Source organism: Armigeres subalbatus, chromosome 2 (assembly GCF_024139115.2).
Source record: "Armigeres subalbatus isolate Guangzhou_Male chromosome 2, GZ_Asu_2, whole genome shotgun sequence".
In the NCBI taxonomy this organism is placed as follows: domain Eukaryota; kingdom Metazoa; phylum Arthropoda; class Insecta; order Diptera; family Culicidae; genus Armigeres; species Armigeres subalbatus.
The window spans coordinates 439,328,706-439,345,758 of NC_085140.1; the positions used below are offsets into that span (position 1 = coordinate 439,328,706).

At 43.2% G+C, this 17,053-nt stretch overlaps 1 protein-coding gene and 1 long non-coding RNA gene across 3 annotated transcripts; one reads left to right on the forward strand and one right to left on the reverse strand.

The window, feature by feature from the left end:
• Nucleotides 1-10,005: 10,005 nt before the first annotated feature.
• LOC134218064 (chromatin complexes subunit BAP18) lies at nucleotides 10,006-11,574 on the reverse strand. Of its 2 annotated transcripts, XM_062696930.1 has the most exons (5): nucleotides 11,417-11,574; nucleotides 11,261-11,352; nucleotides 11,083-11,184; nucleotides 10,746-11,007; nucleotides 10,006-10,443 (listed from the first exon to the last, which is right to left on the reverse strand). In XM_062696930.1, the coding sequence occupies exons 1-5, from the start codon at nucleotides 11,432-11,434 to the stop codon at nucleotides 10,327-10,329; spliced, it is 591 nt and encodes a 196-aa protein (XP_062552914.1). In that variant the 5' UTR covers nucleotides 11,435-11,574; the 3' UTR covers nucleotides 10,006-10,326. The 2 variants fall into 2 exon arrangements, with proteins under 2 accessions (XP_062552914.1, XP_062552915.1); XM_062696931.1 differs by lacking the exon at nucleotides 11,083-11,184.
• A 3,374-nt stretch (nucleotides 11,575-14,948) lies between these two features.
• Nucleotides 14,949-15,826, forward strand: LOC134218065 (uncharacterized). Its single transcript, XR_009981240.1, has 3 exons — nucleotides 14,949-15,037; nucleotides 15,094-15,356; nucleotides 15,429-15,826. It is a non-coding gene; the product is annotated as an uncharacterized LOC134218065 (long non-coding RNA).
• The last annotated feature ends 1,227 nt before the right edge of the window (nucleotides 15,827-17,053 follow it).

Genomic DNA, 17,053 nt, shown 5'->3' on the forward strand with positions numbered 1-17,053 from the left:
GCTGCTTGGGACAAGCTTCTTCAACAGAATTTCCCGATTTACTTGGTAAAAATTATTGCTAACTATCTGCAAGATAGAACTTCGCAGGTGTGTGTAGCTGGAGTACTGTCTGACCTGTATCCGATTCCTGCCGGGGTCCCTCAGGGCAGCATTCTCGGACCTATTATCTACAATCTCTACACATCGGACATTTCACCGCTCCTGTCCGATGGCACTTTTTCACTCTTCGCTGACGATTCGGCTGTCAGCTATATAGAGAAAGGTTTACACGCCCCTCGTCAACAAGCTTCAAAAACGACTCAATGCCTGTATATGCTATCTCCATTCCTGGAAAATTCGAGTGAACGCAGTGTAGACACAAGTCATAGTATTCCCTCATCGCAATTCGGATCGCAATAAACCGAAAGTGAAAATCAAGGTGCTGGGTAATAAGGTGGACTATGCCAACAAGGTTCGATACCTCGGGCTAATTATGGACAGCAAACTTCTCTTCCGGTCTCACGTGGACGACAGAGTTACCAAAAGCACCATCTTGATCAAGAAGCTGTACCCCATCATTATAACCGTCGCTCGAAAATGTCCATCGTCAACAAACTTGCTATCTACAAACAGGTGGTACTCCCAATGCTCGAGTATGCCAGTCCGGTATGGAAGGGCTATGCGCGTACCCACATCAACAAACTCCAAAGAGTACAAAATAAATACCTGAAGATGACTTTGAATCTCCCGCTCCACACCAGAACCTCCGAGGTCCATCGGCTAGCACACCTCGACCCAATTCAAAATAGAATAGACAATTTTGTTATACGACATAGAGAAAGAGCACTATAAATGGCAAACCATCAGAAACATTTATCAATGATTTGTAATAATTTTCCCCTATAATTTAATAATTTTGAGTAATTAGTTAATGTTGAGTTATAAACCCTGTGCACCATTGCCAAGCGCGAACACACCCCTGTCTATGGAGAGTCATCAATTAAATACTTCCGTGGGGAGTGAGCGCATACCGCATATGAGATAGAGTGATTTTTGTAAAGCTTTTCATTACTGTACGATTGTTAAGGTGATTATACAATCAAGCCATGTGGTGAATTTCAAATTCACCACGCGGTTTACTACTCCTATTATCAAAAGTTCAAATCTAGCGTAATAATGTTCGTACAATGCTGAAATTAAAGTCGATTGTTTAGCATGAGTAAGCAAACGATCTACGAATGTTTCATCGCTATGGGCTTTGTGGTTCTCCCAATTCGTGCTCTTGAAAAATCACTAGAAAAAGCACGTGGTTTCCAAGATGGCCGATTTGTGGCTTTGTTGTATAACCACCTTAAGCGAATAAAGACGTAGTGAAAAGTGCTTCGTGTTGATGTTCCTTTATTTCGCGTGGTATTCCCTTTTTGCAATTACCAATTCCGTGTTGTGTAGCTCTGCCTCGAGTCCGGCCAACAGGTTTTGGGCCCAAAAGAAGTGAATTGGCAAAAAGGAAGGATCGATAGTGTGGAATCCCGTGGTGATTTTTTTTCTTCATCTGTGAAAAGCAGACATCATGCACGCGTACAAAAAAGGATGAGATTGAGCAACGACTGCTACGCGCACATAAAATTTAGCGCTCGCGGGTCTCACGAAGCTTGTGTACCTCACATTTAATTGGTGAGTCAATGCGTTCAGCTCATGCGCTAATTGCCATGGCAAACAACAACGAAGGTGCGTAAGACAGCTTGGGTGGGAAATTTTCATTCAATAAAATCGTCGTCTAAGTAACCCCAGCTATGCATTCTTAGCGCATGAGATGAGTTTCATGAGACGTACATTGAGACACGCTCACTCAGTTATTTTATGCGCGCGCTAACTTCTCTCGTCGCACTGAATCGGTGCTACGTGAGCTTTTGTAGCTCATGGCACATTGTCTCATTCATGTATACACGAGATTAAAAAGACTCTGGGGAAAAGCAAAATGGCGGATCAGCGATTTTCGTTGCCAAAGTTGAGCAATCACAATTACCAATCTTGGAAGTTCAAGATGGGAATGTTGCTTATCCGCGAAGAACTGTGTAGTGTTATTGTTGATGCAGCTCCTAATCCAGTGACCGACGCGTGGACAAAAATGGACACTAAAGCACGAGCAACAATCGGATTATGCGTAGATGACGGTCAAACGGGTCTGATTCGTAACTGTACTTCGGCTAAAGACGTATGGGTTGCACTCAAAAATTATCACGATAAGAGCTCGGAAGTGTATTTGCTTAAAAAGTTGACGCGTTTGGAACTGTCCGAAAATGGTGATATGGAACAGCATTTGCAAGAATTTTCAGATTCACTGCAGCGAATTGCAGATACAGGAGAGAAAATTCCGGCTAAATGGCAGGTAGCAATGCTACTTTGTTCACTGCCTGAATCGTATGATCCATTAACGACAGCGTTGGAACAGCGGCCAATAGCAGACCTAACCTTGGATTTGGTTAAATCAAAGTTGCTGGCAGAATCGGAGAAGCGTCGTGAGCGTTCCACCTAGGGAAACAGTGAAAAAGCCTTGCGTACATATTTCAAGAAGAATCGTGATAGTGTTAGTACGAGTGGTAGCATGGAATCGCGGGTATGTTTCCATTGCAAAAAGCCGGGGCATATAAAGCGCAATTGCCGTATGCTGAAGAAATGTGCGGCGAAGTGAAGAAGTGAAGAAAAAAGAAGACGTAGGAGCAAAGCAGGCTAGTGTAGCTAGTGAACCGCTTGCTTGGATGGTTGGTCAAGAATAAAGTGCCCAGAACTTTCTTGGGCCATTCCGGGACACCTTAACCTTACGCACCATAAATTTGAAAGCGTAACAAATCGTTTCAGAACGGATTATTCTTTTTTCAACCAAAACATCTAGAAACATCCAGCATAAGCAAATTACTCGATTTTATAGAAACATCGAAATCTTTGGATATTTAAAAAAAAGAATGAAATATAAATATATGTGTACACTAGGCAAACTGGTCATATGACATATGTAAGCATCATAAGATTTTCTTTTGGAATTTCGAAATAAGAAAACGTGTTGATTTTCACTCGAACCATGGACATCATGATCAAGAGGCACGTGAGAGTGATCACACACCCATCGACGTTTCTAAAAATCATCTTGTTGGACATCCGGGGAAGAGTTGTTCTTTTCAAAAGTCTTACGATTGAAACCATTTGGCCGAAGGCCATTAAACCAAAAGTCATTTTCGCCGGACAGATCAATTGGCTGAAAATGCCGCTGGAATAAAGCGCCATTTGACCGAACATTAAAGTTGGCCAAACATGACATTTGACCGAACAAGTCATTTGACAGAAAAGGCCATTTGGTCGAAAATGTTGTTTCCCTTTCGTCCGTATATGTTCTCTTTGGCCAAATGGAATTCAGCTAGATGATTTTCAGCTAAACGCGATATTCAACCAAGTGGCATTTAGACAAATGGCTTTTGGTTGAATGACTTTCACCCAAACGACCTTTTCCGCTCATTTGATCAGTCCTATGAAAATCGTATCATCAATTTCTCTTCTGCCGTAATCTGGAAAAGTGACTTGGTGTATAGTATATAATGTGTACTATGAGGATAGGGTTCGATACCCGCTCCAATCGTGAAATAAGCGATATTCGAAACATTCTTCACTGGTTTACTGGGTATAGTCCGTTTGTTTTCTCATTATCATGACTTGAACTTTTCAAAATATCTATAGATATTTTAGCTTCCGTGGATCAAACAAATTCCTAATATTTCCGCGTAATCGGAATCCAGAGCCTGAGAAATCAACTTTTGTTGATCCTTATGAATCCCTAGATTCTTGTATACTTACGGAAACTGGCTAGATTCTTTAAAATAATCAAAACTTGTTCTCCAGGTTAAGATATTTTTTTCTTCTAATTGTTCGAATATATTACAATTTTTTTTAGATATCCTATTTCCTACGGATTTCATAGATTTTCCAGACATAACAGATTCATCATAGAATCTGGGACATTTTCCGGGACGCCTGGCAATGCGGGATAGGTAGGCTGAATCCGGGACTGTCCCGCATAATCCGGGACGTCTGGTCACTTTAGATTAGACCCAAATAATTATCTGTGGTAACGGATGAAAATGATGCTACTCTCGTACAATAGTCTTAGCTTGTACCACCTACGAATTTGTGCGAATTGCTCAATGCTAATGCTATGTGGATGATATTTTAGTGTTGTGCAAGCAAGAACAGCTAATCAGTGCTATCGAATCGGAACTGCAGCAGCGAATCAAGATAGTAAATCTTGGGAGCATAAATTATTTTCTGGGAATACAAGTTCACAAGGATTCAAACGGATGGTATAGCTTAAGCCAAGATGCATTCATCGACAGGATGGTGCAGCGATTAGCCATGAACGGAGCTAAGAATTGCGGTATATAATTCGGGCCTGGTGGCCTCACAACTGGATCTCAAACAACGAGATCCATCGTCGTTGTCACCAGAGGCCGATAGCAACAGAAATTCGGAATCGGACGTGGGGCTGGGTCGGCCACACTCTACGTAGGGGCGGAAACGAAATCTGTAGACAAGCATTAGACTGGAACCCAGCGGGACATCGCAGCAGAGGCAGACCCAGAGGCTCATGGCAGCGAAGCCTCAATAAAGAAATAAAAGAAGTCGACCGAAATCTAACCTGGCAACAGGTTAAAGCGATAGCCGGGCAACGCTCAGGATGGAGATCTTTCAAGTCGGCCCTTTGCACCACCGGAGGTGTACAGGATCCATAAGTAAGTAAGGAACAAAGAATTCGAAGTATCCATTGGACCCAGGGTATTTCAAGGTTTGCAAATCTAGTAAGGAACTACCGAACAATTTTGAGTACCACGGTCTCATCGGGTCATTGTTGTACCTCGCGTCACATAGCCGTCTAGATATTGCTGCCAGTGTTGGCATATTGAGCCGAAAGATAAGTCATCCAACTGAACTAGATTGGAAGGAAGCTAAACGTATTTTGCGTTACTTTATTTGCACAAAACAATATAGATTGAAACTGGGAAACGCTGCAAAATGGGAACTAATGAGTTACAGTGACGCTGTTGGGCAGGTGACTCAAGTGATCGGAAATCATGCAGCGGATACTTTTTTGGGATAGGGGGAGCTACCGTGAGCTGGACAAGCAGGAAGCAATGGTTACGTGGTCTGCTCAAGGAACTAAACGAAGAGCAGATAAATCCAACGGTGATCTTCGAAGATAATCGTAGTTGTCTGGACTTGGCTCTTCAGGACCAACCAAGTAAAAGTTCGAAGCACGTTGATACACGTTACCATTATACCAGAGAATTAATAACGAAGAAGCAAATTGAGTTGCGGTTTTGTCCAACGGAGGATATGGTGGCGGACATTTTGACCAAACCATTCAGGTCTCATTTATTTAGTCTACATCTATACAGATAACACTGAATCAACAATTTGACGCCACAATACACGGTTCGAGGCCGCATCTCTCCATCCTCGAATACGCCCCACGCTCGCCAAGTCGTTCTGCACCTGGTCTGCCCATCTCGCTCGCTGCGCTCCACGTCGTCTCGTACCTGCCGGATCGGAAGCGAACACCATCTTTGCAGGGTTGCTGTCCGGCATTCTTGCAACATGCCCTGCCCATCGTACCCTTCCGGCTTTAGCTACCTTCTGGATACTGGGTTCGCCGTAGAGCTGGGCGAGCTCATGGTTCATTCTTCGCCGCCACACACCGTCTTCTTGTACACCGCCAAAGATGGTCCTAAGCACCCGTCTCTCGAATACTCCGAGTGCTTGCAAGTCCTCCTCGAGCATTGTCCATGTTTCATGTCCGTAGAGGACTACCGGTCTTATTAACGTCTTGTACATGACACATTTGGTGCGGTGACGAATCTTTTTCGACCGCAGTTTCTTCTGGAGCCCGTAGTAGGCCCGACTTCCACAGATGATGCGCCTTCGTATTTCACGACTAACGTTGTTGTCAGCCGTTAGCAAGGATCCGAGGTAGACGAATTCCTCGACCACCTCGAAGGTATCCCCGTCTATCGTAACACTGCTTCCCAGGCGGACCCTGTCGCGCTCGGTTCCACCCACAAGCATGTACTTTGTCTTTGACGCATTCACCACCAGTCCAACTTTTGTTGCTTCACGTTTCAGGCGGGTGTACAGTTCTGCCACCTTTGCAAATGTTCGGCCGACAATGTCCATGTCATCCGCGAAGCAAATAAATTGACTGGATCTGTTGAAAATCGTTCCCCGGCTGTTACACCCGGCTCTCCGCATGACACCTTCTAGCGCAATGTTGAACAACAGGCACGAAAGTCCATCACCTTGTCTTAGTCCCCGGCGCGATTCGAACGAACTGGAGTGTTCGCCCGAGATCTTCACACAGTTTTGCACACCATCCACCGTTGCTTTGATCAGTCTGGTAAGCTTTCCAGGGAAGCTGTTCTCGTCCATAATTTTCCATAGCTCTACGCGGTCTATACTGTCGTATGCCGCCTTGAAATCAACGAACAGATGGTGCGTTGGGACCTGGTATTCACGGCATTTTGAAGGATTTGCCGTACAGTAAAGATCTGGTCCGTTGTCGAGCGGGCGTCAACGAAGCCGGCTTGATAACTTCCCACGAACTCGTTCACTAATGGTGACAGACGACGGAAGATGATGGGATATCACTTTGTAGGCGGCATTAAGGATGGTGATCGCTCGAAAGTTCTCACACTCCAGTTTGTCGCCTTTCTTGTAGATGGGGCATATAACCCCTTCCTTCCACTCCTCCGGTAGCTGTTCGTTTTCCCAGATTCTGACTATCAGTTTGTGCAGGCAAGTGGCCAGCTTTTCCGGGCCCATCTTGATGAGCTCAGCTCCGATACCATCCTTACCAGCTGCTTTATTGGTCTTTAGCTGTTGAATGGCATCCTTAACTTCCCTCAAGGTGGGGGCTGGTTGGCTTCCATCGTCCGCTGAACTGACGTAGTCATCTCCTCCGCTGCCTTGACTTTCATTGCCTGTACTCTCAGCGCCATTCAGATGTTCCTCGTAGTGCTGCTTCCACCTTTCGATCACCACACGTTCGTCCGTCAAGATGCTCCCATCCTTATCCCGGCACATTTCAGCTCGCGGCACAAAGCCTTTGCGGGATGCGTTGAGCTTCTGATAGAACTTGCGTGTATCTTGAGAACGGCACAGCTGTTCCATCTCCTCGCACTCCGCTTCTTCCAGGCGGCGTTTCTTCTCCTGAAAAGGCGGGTCTGCTGTCTCCGCTTCCGTCTATAACGTTCCACGTTCTGCCGGGTACCTTGCTGCAGCGCGACCGCCCGCGCTGCGTCCTTCTCCTCCAGAATCTGTCTGCACTCTTCGTCGAACCAATCGTTCCGTCGACTTCGACCCATATACCCGACGTTGTTCTCCGCTGCGTCGTTAATGGCTGCTTTGACTGTATTCCAGCAGTCCTCAAGAGAGGCCCCATCGAGCTCACCCTCTTCCGGCAACGCTGCCTCGAGATGCTGCGCGTATGCAGTGGCGACATCAGGTTGCTTCAGTCGCTCTAGGTCGTACCGCGGCGGTCGTCGGTACCGAACATTGTTGATGACGGATAGTTTTGGGCGCAGTTTAACCATCACCAGATAGTGGTCAGAGTCGATGTTAGCGCCACGATATGTCCTGACGTCGATAATGTCGGAGAAGTGCCGTCCATCAATCAGAACGTGGTCGATTTGTGATTCTGTCTGCAGTGGCGATCTCCAAGTGTACCGATACGGGAGGCTGTGTTGGAAGTAGGTGCTGCGAATGGCCATATTCTTGGAGGCGGCGAAATCAATTAGTCGTAGGCCGTTTTCGTTCGTCAGCCGGTGAGCGCTGAACTTTCCAATAGTCGGTCTAAACTCCTCCTCTTGGCCAACCTGAGCGTTCAAATCTCCTATGATGATTTTGACGTCGTGGCTTGGGCAGCTGTCGTACTCACGTTCCAGCTGCGCGTAGAATGCGTCCTTATCATCATCAGTGCTTCCGGAGTGTGGGCTATGGACGTTGATTATGCTGAAGTTGAAGAACCGGCCTTTGATCCTCAACCTGCACATTCTTTCATTGATCGGCCACCACCCAATCACGCGCCTTTGCATATCGCCCATCACTATGAAAGCTGTTCCCAGCTCGTGTGTGTTGCCGCAGCTCTGGTAGATGGTATGATTACCTCTAAACGTTCGCACCATTGATCCCTTCCAACAAACCTCCTGCAGCGCTACGATGCCGAATCCACGGTCCTTGAGCACATCGGCGAGTATGCGTGTGCTCCCGATGAAGTTGAGAGATTTGCAGTTCCACGAACCGAGTTCCCAATCGCTAGTGTCTTTTCGTCGCAGTGGTCTTCACCGATGGTTCTGGTCCGTACTCTCTTGTTGATTGTTCGTTGCGTATGTTTTTTCAAAGCTGGCTTTCAGGGCCTGACACCAAACCCCCTAAATTTCCGTAGGACCATTCCTCCTTATTTTCGGTGGACCATGGTGCACAGTTTCACTTAGAGTCCCTCGCTGGCACTCGGACGATGATCAGCCGCCCCTAACATAGAGAACAGACGCTATTGTGAGCCGATCCTGACATGGAGAACAGACGCTCAATAAGATTTGCACCTCCGGAGAGGAGCAAACCCCCCCTTCCTGTCAGCATACGACCATAGTTCCCACCGGGGTTGGTTACCCGATCTTCCCTAAGGTTGCTCGTATCCCGGCCAGCACCGCGGGGAGGTAGGGATAGGAGTTGCTGGGTAAGAGGCTAAGGACCGCGAGATGGGGTCTATTTTATTCCTTCAGGTACGCGAAGTACCAATGGTACGCTTTACCCAGCATTTGCCGTGCCACCATTCAGGTCTATTAAGATCAAAAAGTTCGTCGCAGAACTGGGACTAGTTGAAGAAGCACTTCAGGAATGAGTTCGCGAGGAGGAGTGTTGAGTTGTAAACCCTGTGCACCATTACCAAGCGCGAACACACCCCTGTCTGTGGAGAGTCGTCAACGAAGTACTTCCGTGGAGAGTGAACGCATACCGCATACGAGATAGAGTGATTTTTTCTAAAGCGTTTTATTACTATACGATTGTCCCGCGAATAAAGACGTAGTTAAAAGTGCTTCGTGTTGATGTTCCTTTATTTCGCGTGGTATTCCCTTTTTTTGCAATTACCAATTCCGTGTTGTGTACTTCTGCCTTGTGTCCGGCCAACAGTTAGGACATGAAATTTTGAAAAGAAATATGAACAAAAGTTCAACACGATCTCCTTATCGCAAGATAAAGAATTAAACATGTTATAAATAACAAAAACAGCAGAACTAAAGTATGAATAGCAAAAATGCGGTATCACTTATAATGTACACTAATTGTTAAACATTGAAGTGATCAGCGTGAAGGCATCCAGGACCAGGATGCGACCAGGAGTAGGGTCCAGCGTAACAGTTCGCGGTGACATTATAAGACCCGTGAGCAAGCGAGTTGCACCGCCCTCTGCTCGTCAAAATGTCACCGGAGGATGCAGAGTTTCCCGATGGCAGCCATTGGATAGCAAAGTTTTCTACTCTGCCTTTGGAGGTACATTGCTAAATCCGTTTCGATGGTGAGGCGAATAACTGATATCGCTTCCTCAATCGGTATACTTTTTCAAAAAAAAAACCCGTGGGGGGAAATAATTGTTTTTAAATATTTGTATCGGCTTTATGCGATGTCTTATCAACAGCCCCTAAATTGAATGATTAAAAATAATTGTGTAGGTAGGTATTTATGTCCAAATGGTTTGGAATGGGGAACTGTACCGTTTTCCATCTCACTGAACTAATCAATTCCTTTTTCAATGCTTTGTTTTTCATGGACAAGAGCTATGAGGTGAAGTCCAGGAGCAGTAAACCTTACCTCCGCCATGGCGAACAATAATTGTTAGTTACAAGCAATTAATAATAACTGTCACAAACTCTAATCATTCTTTTTTGCTCTTCGAAGACTATAAAAACTAAAAAGCCAAGGAAAAGATCATTTATGACGTATATTGATTGACTTTATTATTTTAGATTTAGATAATATTTGATTATTTAGGATATTCGAAAGTTTTCTGACGCTCACAATACATCGTTTTCAACCTTCCGATAAATTATGTTCAATTTGTCACGCACATTTCAGTCTACACACACAGATAAATGGACGTTCTGGACGTCCAAAACCAGAAAGAACAGACTACAGGACGAATTTTCGAAATAATTCGAAATCAAAGCAAATCATGTCATAAGCAATCATTCATACAAAACGAACCGTTCAGCCTCGTCGTGGAGAGACACTAAAGTAAAAGGGCACCTCATCTCACCCGGCCACCTCCTCCGGGCCGGGTTCGAATTCGAGCTTGACTTCGGACGACGCCAAACCCTCGACGTCGGCTTCCGATTCTTGCACGTTGAGGCGATTCAGGGTCATCATCATCTATAAAATATGAAAGGGATAAGGGCGAATGGTGGGAAAGGAACAGAAGAAAAAACAGTTATCCGAGCGGTTCCAGGTTAAATCAACAGTCCAATATACAAAGTTCCTTACACAGGACAGCAATTAAGTCTAAATTAACTATGATCGATTTTTAGATAACGCATTCCAGAGAGAAATTCGTGCTACCTTATGCATACCTAAATGCATTTGTAAAGAAGAAAAATACCATAAATCTGGCAAAACCTCCTTAAATCGACTTAACCTGGAACGACCCATCTAAAAACTATAAACAATCAGCTCACATCGGAAGGTTTATTCATATAACCAGCGCCGGCGGTCGCATCATTGCTGCTCGTCCCACCCGATTCGTGATCCTCCTGCTTCACAACCAGGGTTGGTTGCTGATCGGTTCCGCTGGTTGTTGGCTGGATGCCCTGCTGCTGAACCAAGATGGTCTGTGTCTGCGGCGGTATGATTGGCGGAAGTTGTGCTGGCTGTTGCTGCTTAATCTGAATCCCGGCATCCTCGAAGGCTTTCTTCTTCAAAGTTTGGCGTATTTGAGACCTGGGAAAAAGGAATCAGAAGTCAGCCTTCCGTTCTGATCGGATTTACGGGACAGATGAAGAAACTTTTACTTACACCGTTCGTCCCTTGATCCGTTGACTGACTTGGTTCAAATCTTCGCTGAATCGGGTCACCGCCGAGCGGAGCATTTCAATTTCTTCATCTGTCCATTTGCTCCTTTGAAAGATAGTAGAGCGCGGATTGAATAACGATAACTAGCGTCAGTTATATGGAAATATCGGAAGGAACTTACCCCGTTGGAGAATCTGACGACGGATGCAGCTGCATCGTTAGTTCGCCCAAACGATTGAACGCTGCACCGGCAGCGGTGAAAATTTCGCCCACCTGAAATTTTTAATAATTCGATTATTTAATGGTCGCCCAACATAGCAAAGAATTATTTACTTACTTTTGTGGCTGAATTCATTGTGGAAGAGATAAAAAATCCAGAAATAAAACGCTTTTTAATCTAAATGCAGTGTAAACAAACAAGCTTCCCCGCACTCGCACAAATTAATTACGTTTGACAGTTGATGACCCGAGCAAACAGTATTTATGATTATCGAAAAGGGCGGAGGCTGATACGAATTGAAGGCGGCTGCTATGAACCGCTGTGCACCTCGCCGAATCGCTGAATAGACTTAGGGTCTGTCTCATTTGGAGAATTAAACTTAAAAGTGACAGTTCGAAAATTAAAAAATCACCCCGCTATAAGAATGGCTGGTGCTACCCAGCAATTCCAATAGGATATCGATGGAAAATGATTCGATATCTGTCAAAAGTAATCTTGCTCTGCGAGCAGGGTTATTTGATAATTATTGAAATGTCACTTTTAAGTTTAATTTTAGTTTAATTATCCAATTGAGACAGACCCTTAAGGCTTTGGTCCGATTCGCGAATTAAAATAAAATTAAACTCAAAAGTGACAGTTAGGAAATTATATAATCCCCCGCTCATGAGAATGGCTGGTGCTACCCAACAAGACCAACAAAACATCTATCAAAAATGATTCAACATCCAAAAGTCAAAAGTAATCTTGCTCTGCGAGGCAGGGTTATTTGAAAATTACTGATAACTGTCATTTTTAAGTTTAATTTGATTTTAATTCACGAATTGGACCAAATCCTAAACGCCAAACGCAATACAACGGAACGGTGACGGAAACGGAAAATTTGACAGTTAGCCCATATATTTCTGTCAAATTTGCCGTTTCCGTCGAGGTTTCCGTCACCGTTCCGTTATATTGCGTTTGGGGCTTAAAGGGCAAGCCAGAGTAAACGCGATGCGACGCGACGCGACATTGCAATGTGACAGCCGGTTGATAATGATTGTTATTCTTTTACGTGAATCACGTCGCGTCGCATCGTTCGTCGCGTTTACTCTGGCTTGCCCCTAATGCAAAATGAACTCCTCCAAGAAATTATGACGTTTAAGCGGGTCGCATAACGAACGCAAAACAGGGAATCAACTTTCGAGCAACGCCAAACAATATACTCTTTGTCATCGACAGAGTTTGTTACTGACAAACGCACCTAGCGCCAAACCTAGCGAAACCCGTGTGGTAGTAGCGGATTGTGTTAAAAGAATAATCGAAGATACGAAATGAAAGCATGAATTATTTGAATGAGATTTGAATTTCTAAATCGAAGCAATCGGCGTTCGAATAGTAGGCGCCCATTATCACTCGAATATGAGCTCGATTGACAGAACGAAACAAAGAAAGAGACGATACTAATCCGAATATTAGGTACATCGTCTATGTATCACTAGAGCTACTCGTTCTGTCAGAACATACTTGTGAGTACACCGCCCATGATAATTCAGATATTCGACAGATGTCCTAAGGATATTCGCTCGGCCACGACATGGCGCGGTTGGTAGCTGGCCATGATTCGAGGTATTTTTTTGTGTAAAAGGGAGAAAGTAGGAGAAGAAAAAAAGAGATGAGAAATGCTCTCCGGTGGAAATAGACAGAGAAGCAAAGGTACAAGATGATATAAAAAAAAAGCAAGAAAAAGAAAAATGTGATGCAAGGATTTGAAAAAAGCTCTACGGTGGAAATAGACGGAGAAGCAAAAGAACAAGTTGATCTAAAAAAAATGAAAAAGAAAACAATTTGAACTTTGGTAGTGATGGACAGAGTACAAGAACAATAAAAAAAAGAAGGAAGGAAACAGTTGGTCTTTGGCTGAGCTAGACGTAGAGCCACAAAAATAATATGAAAAGCAATGAAAAAGAACGATGGTTAAAGATTTTCTGATTTTGTAGTTTGATCGATGTTCTTGGGACTGGAAAACTAAACTAACAAGAATCATTTGCCTTGCATGTACTGATATTTCCGAAAATACGATGCTAATTTTGTAATCATTGTTTGATTCTCGAATATTTCCATAACAGCATAAACTATGACAGCATAAAACCGAAATTTCCTCTAGAAATAATGCAAAATAACGGGATGAATAGTTAGCAACAAGATTGTCTTCTTTCTTGTTGCTGACAAAAAATTTCGGATCTTTGTCATTATTTTCTTCGACAAAAACAAAGCTTTGTCGTTGGCTCTCTTTTGTCGCTTGTTTCGCATGTGCATTCCAAAAAAAAATGATTCCCTGACGCAAAATTAACTTTTGTTCGAGTGGACGACCCGTTCAAATGTCAAAATCCATCGGGTGAGTGAATTTCATGAACTTCTGCACAGGTCTACACCCGATTCGCGTTCCGTTTTAAAAAGGGGTCAGTTCAAAATTTGGAAATCCGTGTAAAAAAGTTTTATGATTTCTCGACGAATCATGCAAAATTGCGCAACTTTGCAAAAATCCTAAAGCCAGGGGACTGAAGAGAAGGCTAATACGCCTACCCACCATTCATTCAATATGGCGTACAATGTTTTTGTTTTATTTTCGTTTATTGCATAATAACAAAGCTTCGGACGTATCGACGGGATATTTTTTGACATAAAAAAGCCATACAAACATGAAAGACTTGATATATCTCAACTTTAATTGCAGGTTTTCGCCAGGAAAAGTTAATTGCCGATAATTAGCACTACCCAAGTAACCATATGCATTATAAAGTTGCTTTAATACAGCATTATAAACATTTATATTGCAAGCTTTTAAAGCTAACTAGCTCTTCTTGCTAATATAATGCTAATTTAATGCCACAAAAGGCGAAATAGCATGCCAATATAATGCTGTGATAGAAAACTCTTATATAGCATCACTAATGCTATTGTAATGCAGCTAGCTACCTGTCAAATTTTTCAGCCCTTTTATAGCACTGGTAATACTATAGAAAGCATAGGTGCATTTAAATGTTCTTCTATCGCTATTTTTAGCATGATCATGATAGTTTTGATCAATGAAATTGATATTCAAAAGGAAAACCAAAATAATAGTAAGATTCCTAGTAAAATATGTGAAATTTGTTTTTACTATTTGATTATGCTTCATACCTGATATCTAGTATATAATTTAGGTTTAATTTATTTTAATGAAAATTAACTTCTCTGAGTCTCGAACTGAGGTGTTTTGTCGTTCATCGCTGGAGTGCTCCTCTGCTCTCAGGACCATATGGGATGTGTATGAATCCGCTGATAAGTGACCAATTTAACTTAGTCAATTCGAATACTTCCTTAGATCGACAGTGTTGCCAGTGAGCAGTTTGAAGTCTTTTATATTCAATAAAGTTGAAAACAGGAACCATCGTCTAATGAAGTTGCATTTTTTTAAATAATGTGTAACACTTTTGAAGTTATGCCTAGAGGCTTCACTATTGGTCATTTTACCCTACAATTTCCTTCAACGGATTTATTCATGAATTTCAAACAAATTTGTATTTTTTTAATTTGAATAATAATATAAATACTTATTGATTTTGCTGTACAACTGGCAACCTTGCAATAAAAACCGATAGTCGAAACGTCAAAAACAAATTTCAAAACAAAACAAGTGAGTTACAAATTCGATAGCTTCCATGTCTTCAGACTATTTTTTTGAATAATTATGTTATTTTAACCATTTCAACGATATCGGTAAGTATTTGCAGCCCGATCTAAATATTTGTGGTGAAAATACATTTCTATTATAGGGGAAATGACCGCAAACAATTATTCGATTGTGCAAACCATAGAAAATGTTTATGTTCTGCTGTCCGTGCTACCTTCGCTGTGGGTAGGAAAAACGGATAGAAAACTGATACAATGGGAAGAGGCTACGATTTATGCTACTGGCCGAAGCGGTGTTTTGATTACCGGGTTTTTGAGAAGGCGAAAAAAGACCCAAAAATACCAGTGGACACTAAAGTGCTGAGCGCCTACCGTTGTAAAATGAAACGGAGCTAGTTTCAATGAGGTAAGCTTAGATTAAACGTTATCATAGGTATAAAATAATAAATATGCAAATATTTTGTTTATTTTTCTACAGGCAATTAGAGTGCAAACGGATGGAAAGCTATTCCAACACGGAAGAAGAAGGAGAAATCCGCAGCTGTGGAGCTCTTTGAGCAAATCGCAAATACACCAGGCAATACACTCAGCACGATGAAAACGGGAAAGAAGAAGCCTCTGATTTGGACGAGTCGTATTTAAACATTTTTCCGAAAAGCTTTATGCTAGGCCATTGCGAAAAGTTCCAACGGCATTTCAACGGCGTAATCACAGAAGAGATGAGCAACTTTTCGTGGCACCGATTCGGCAATGGAGGAATACAATTTGCGTCACTTTATGTTATCGGTGCACAATGTTTATGCTGACCTATGTAGACTCGTTAAGTGCAGGGACATACAATTTAGCGAAATACAATACAATGCAGCAAAGACAATTCTCTGGAAAGAAATGTTATATTGTTTTCCAATAACCTAATCCCTGATGACAATATTTTCCTCCGGTTATATGGATAACTGAAGCATTAATAATATGGATAATTGAAGAGAAGCTGCCTTGGACTTCTCGGAAGTGTGCTGTTCAACTGGTTCATCTTTTACAGCAACGGTTTTAATGCATTTTGCGAAATTTTATACTGCGTGGTCCAGCTCACCGAGTGAGTCTTTAGTTAATAGGCCACTCCACTCATCTTCCGATTCTTCGTCGGAATCTTCATATGGGCTTTAAATGCTTTCAAAACCAGCTGTTGTTTCATCATAAGATTCCCATGGTGAAGGAACACTTCGGAGCTATTCATTTCCGAATCAGTGATTCGTCGATACAAATTCACTTTTTTGTCTCAAGTTTTTTTTTCACCTTGTAAATATTATCCATTCTATTTTCAGCTATAGATGAGATGATTCTAAACAACGTCTTCAATTTCTATAAATAGATTTAATGTTTGCATTCCTAATGCCGGTTTAGAGCTAATACGCTTTTGATATTCCTGGTGCTTAGATACATTTAATGAGCATTATAAACAAATATAGGGCAGCAGGGACTATGTCCAAGGGCTTGACGATCCCTCCCCAGGCCATCTGCGAGTTGTGAGGCTTGCCTAGGATGTGGTGGGGTTTGACAGTGGGCCCTGTTAAACCTCTATAAAAAGCTGCATGTATCCGCAAGTAGGCCCCACCAAAGCGACCGTGTGCCGCTCAAAGCGCACAAGCCCAAGTCCTGGTGTTAGGTGGGACGCTAAACAGCCCTGACACGACGGCCCTCCGACGAGACAGGAGGTTTGCGCTGGCCCAATAAGCCGCCTAGAAAACCAATCATTACGAACAATATAAGAGATAATGCGACTCGATATAATCGGCAAAGACCTAGGCGACGAATACAGGATCACGATTGGAAGCTTGGAACATGGAATTGCAAGTCGCTAGGTTTCGCAGGTTGCGACAGGATGATCTACGATGAATTACATCCCCGCAACTTCGACGTCGTGGCGCTGCAGGAGATTTGCTGGACAGGACAGAAAGTGTGGAAAAGCGGGCATCGAGCGGCTACCTTCTACCAAAGCTGTGGCACCACCAACGAGCTGGGAACCGGCTTCATAGTGCTGGGAAAGATGCGCCAACGCGTGATTGGGTGGCAGCCAATCAACGCAAGGATGTGCAAGCTGAGGAT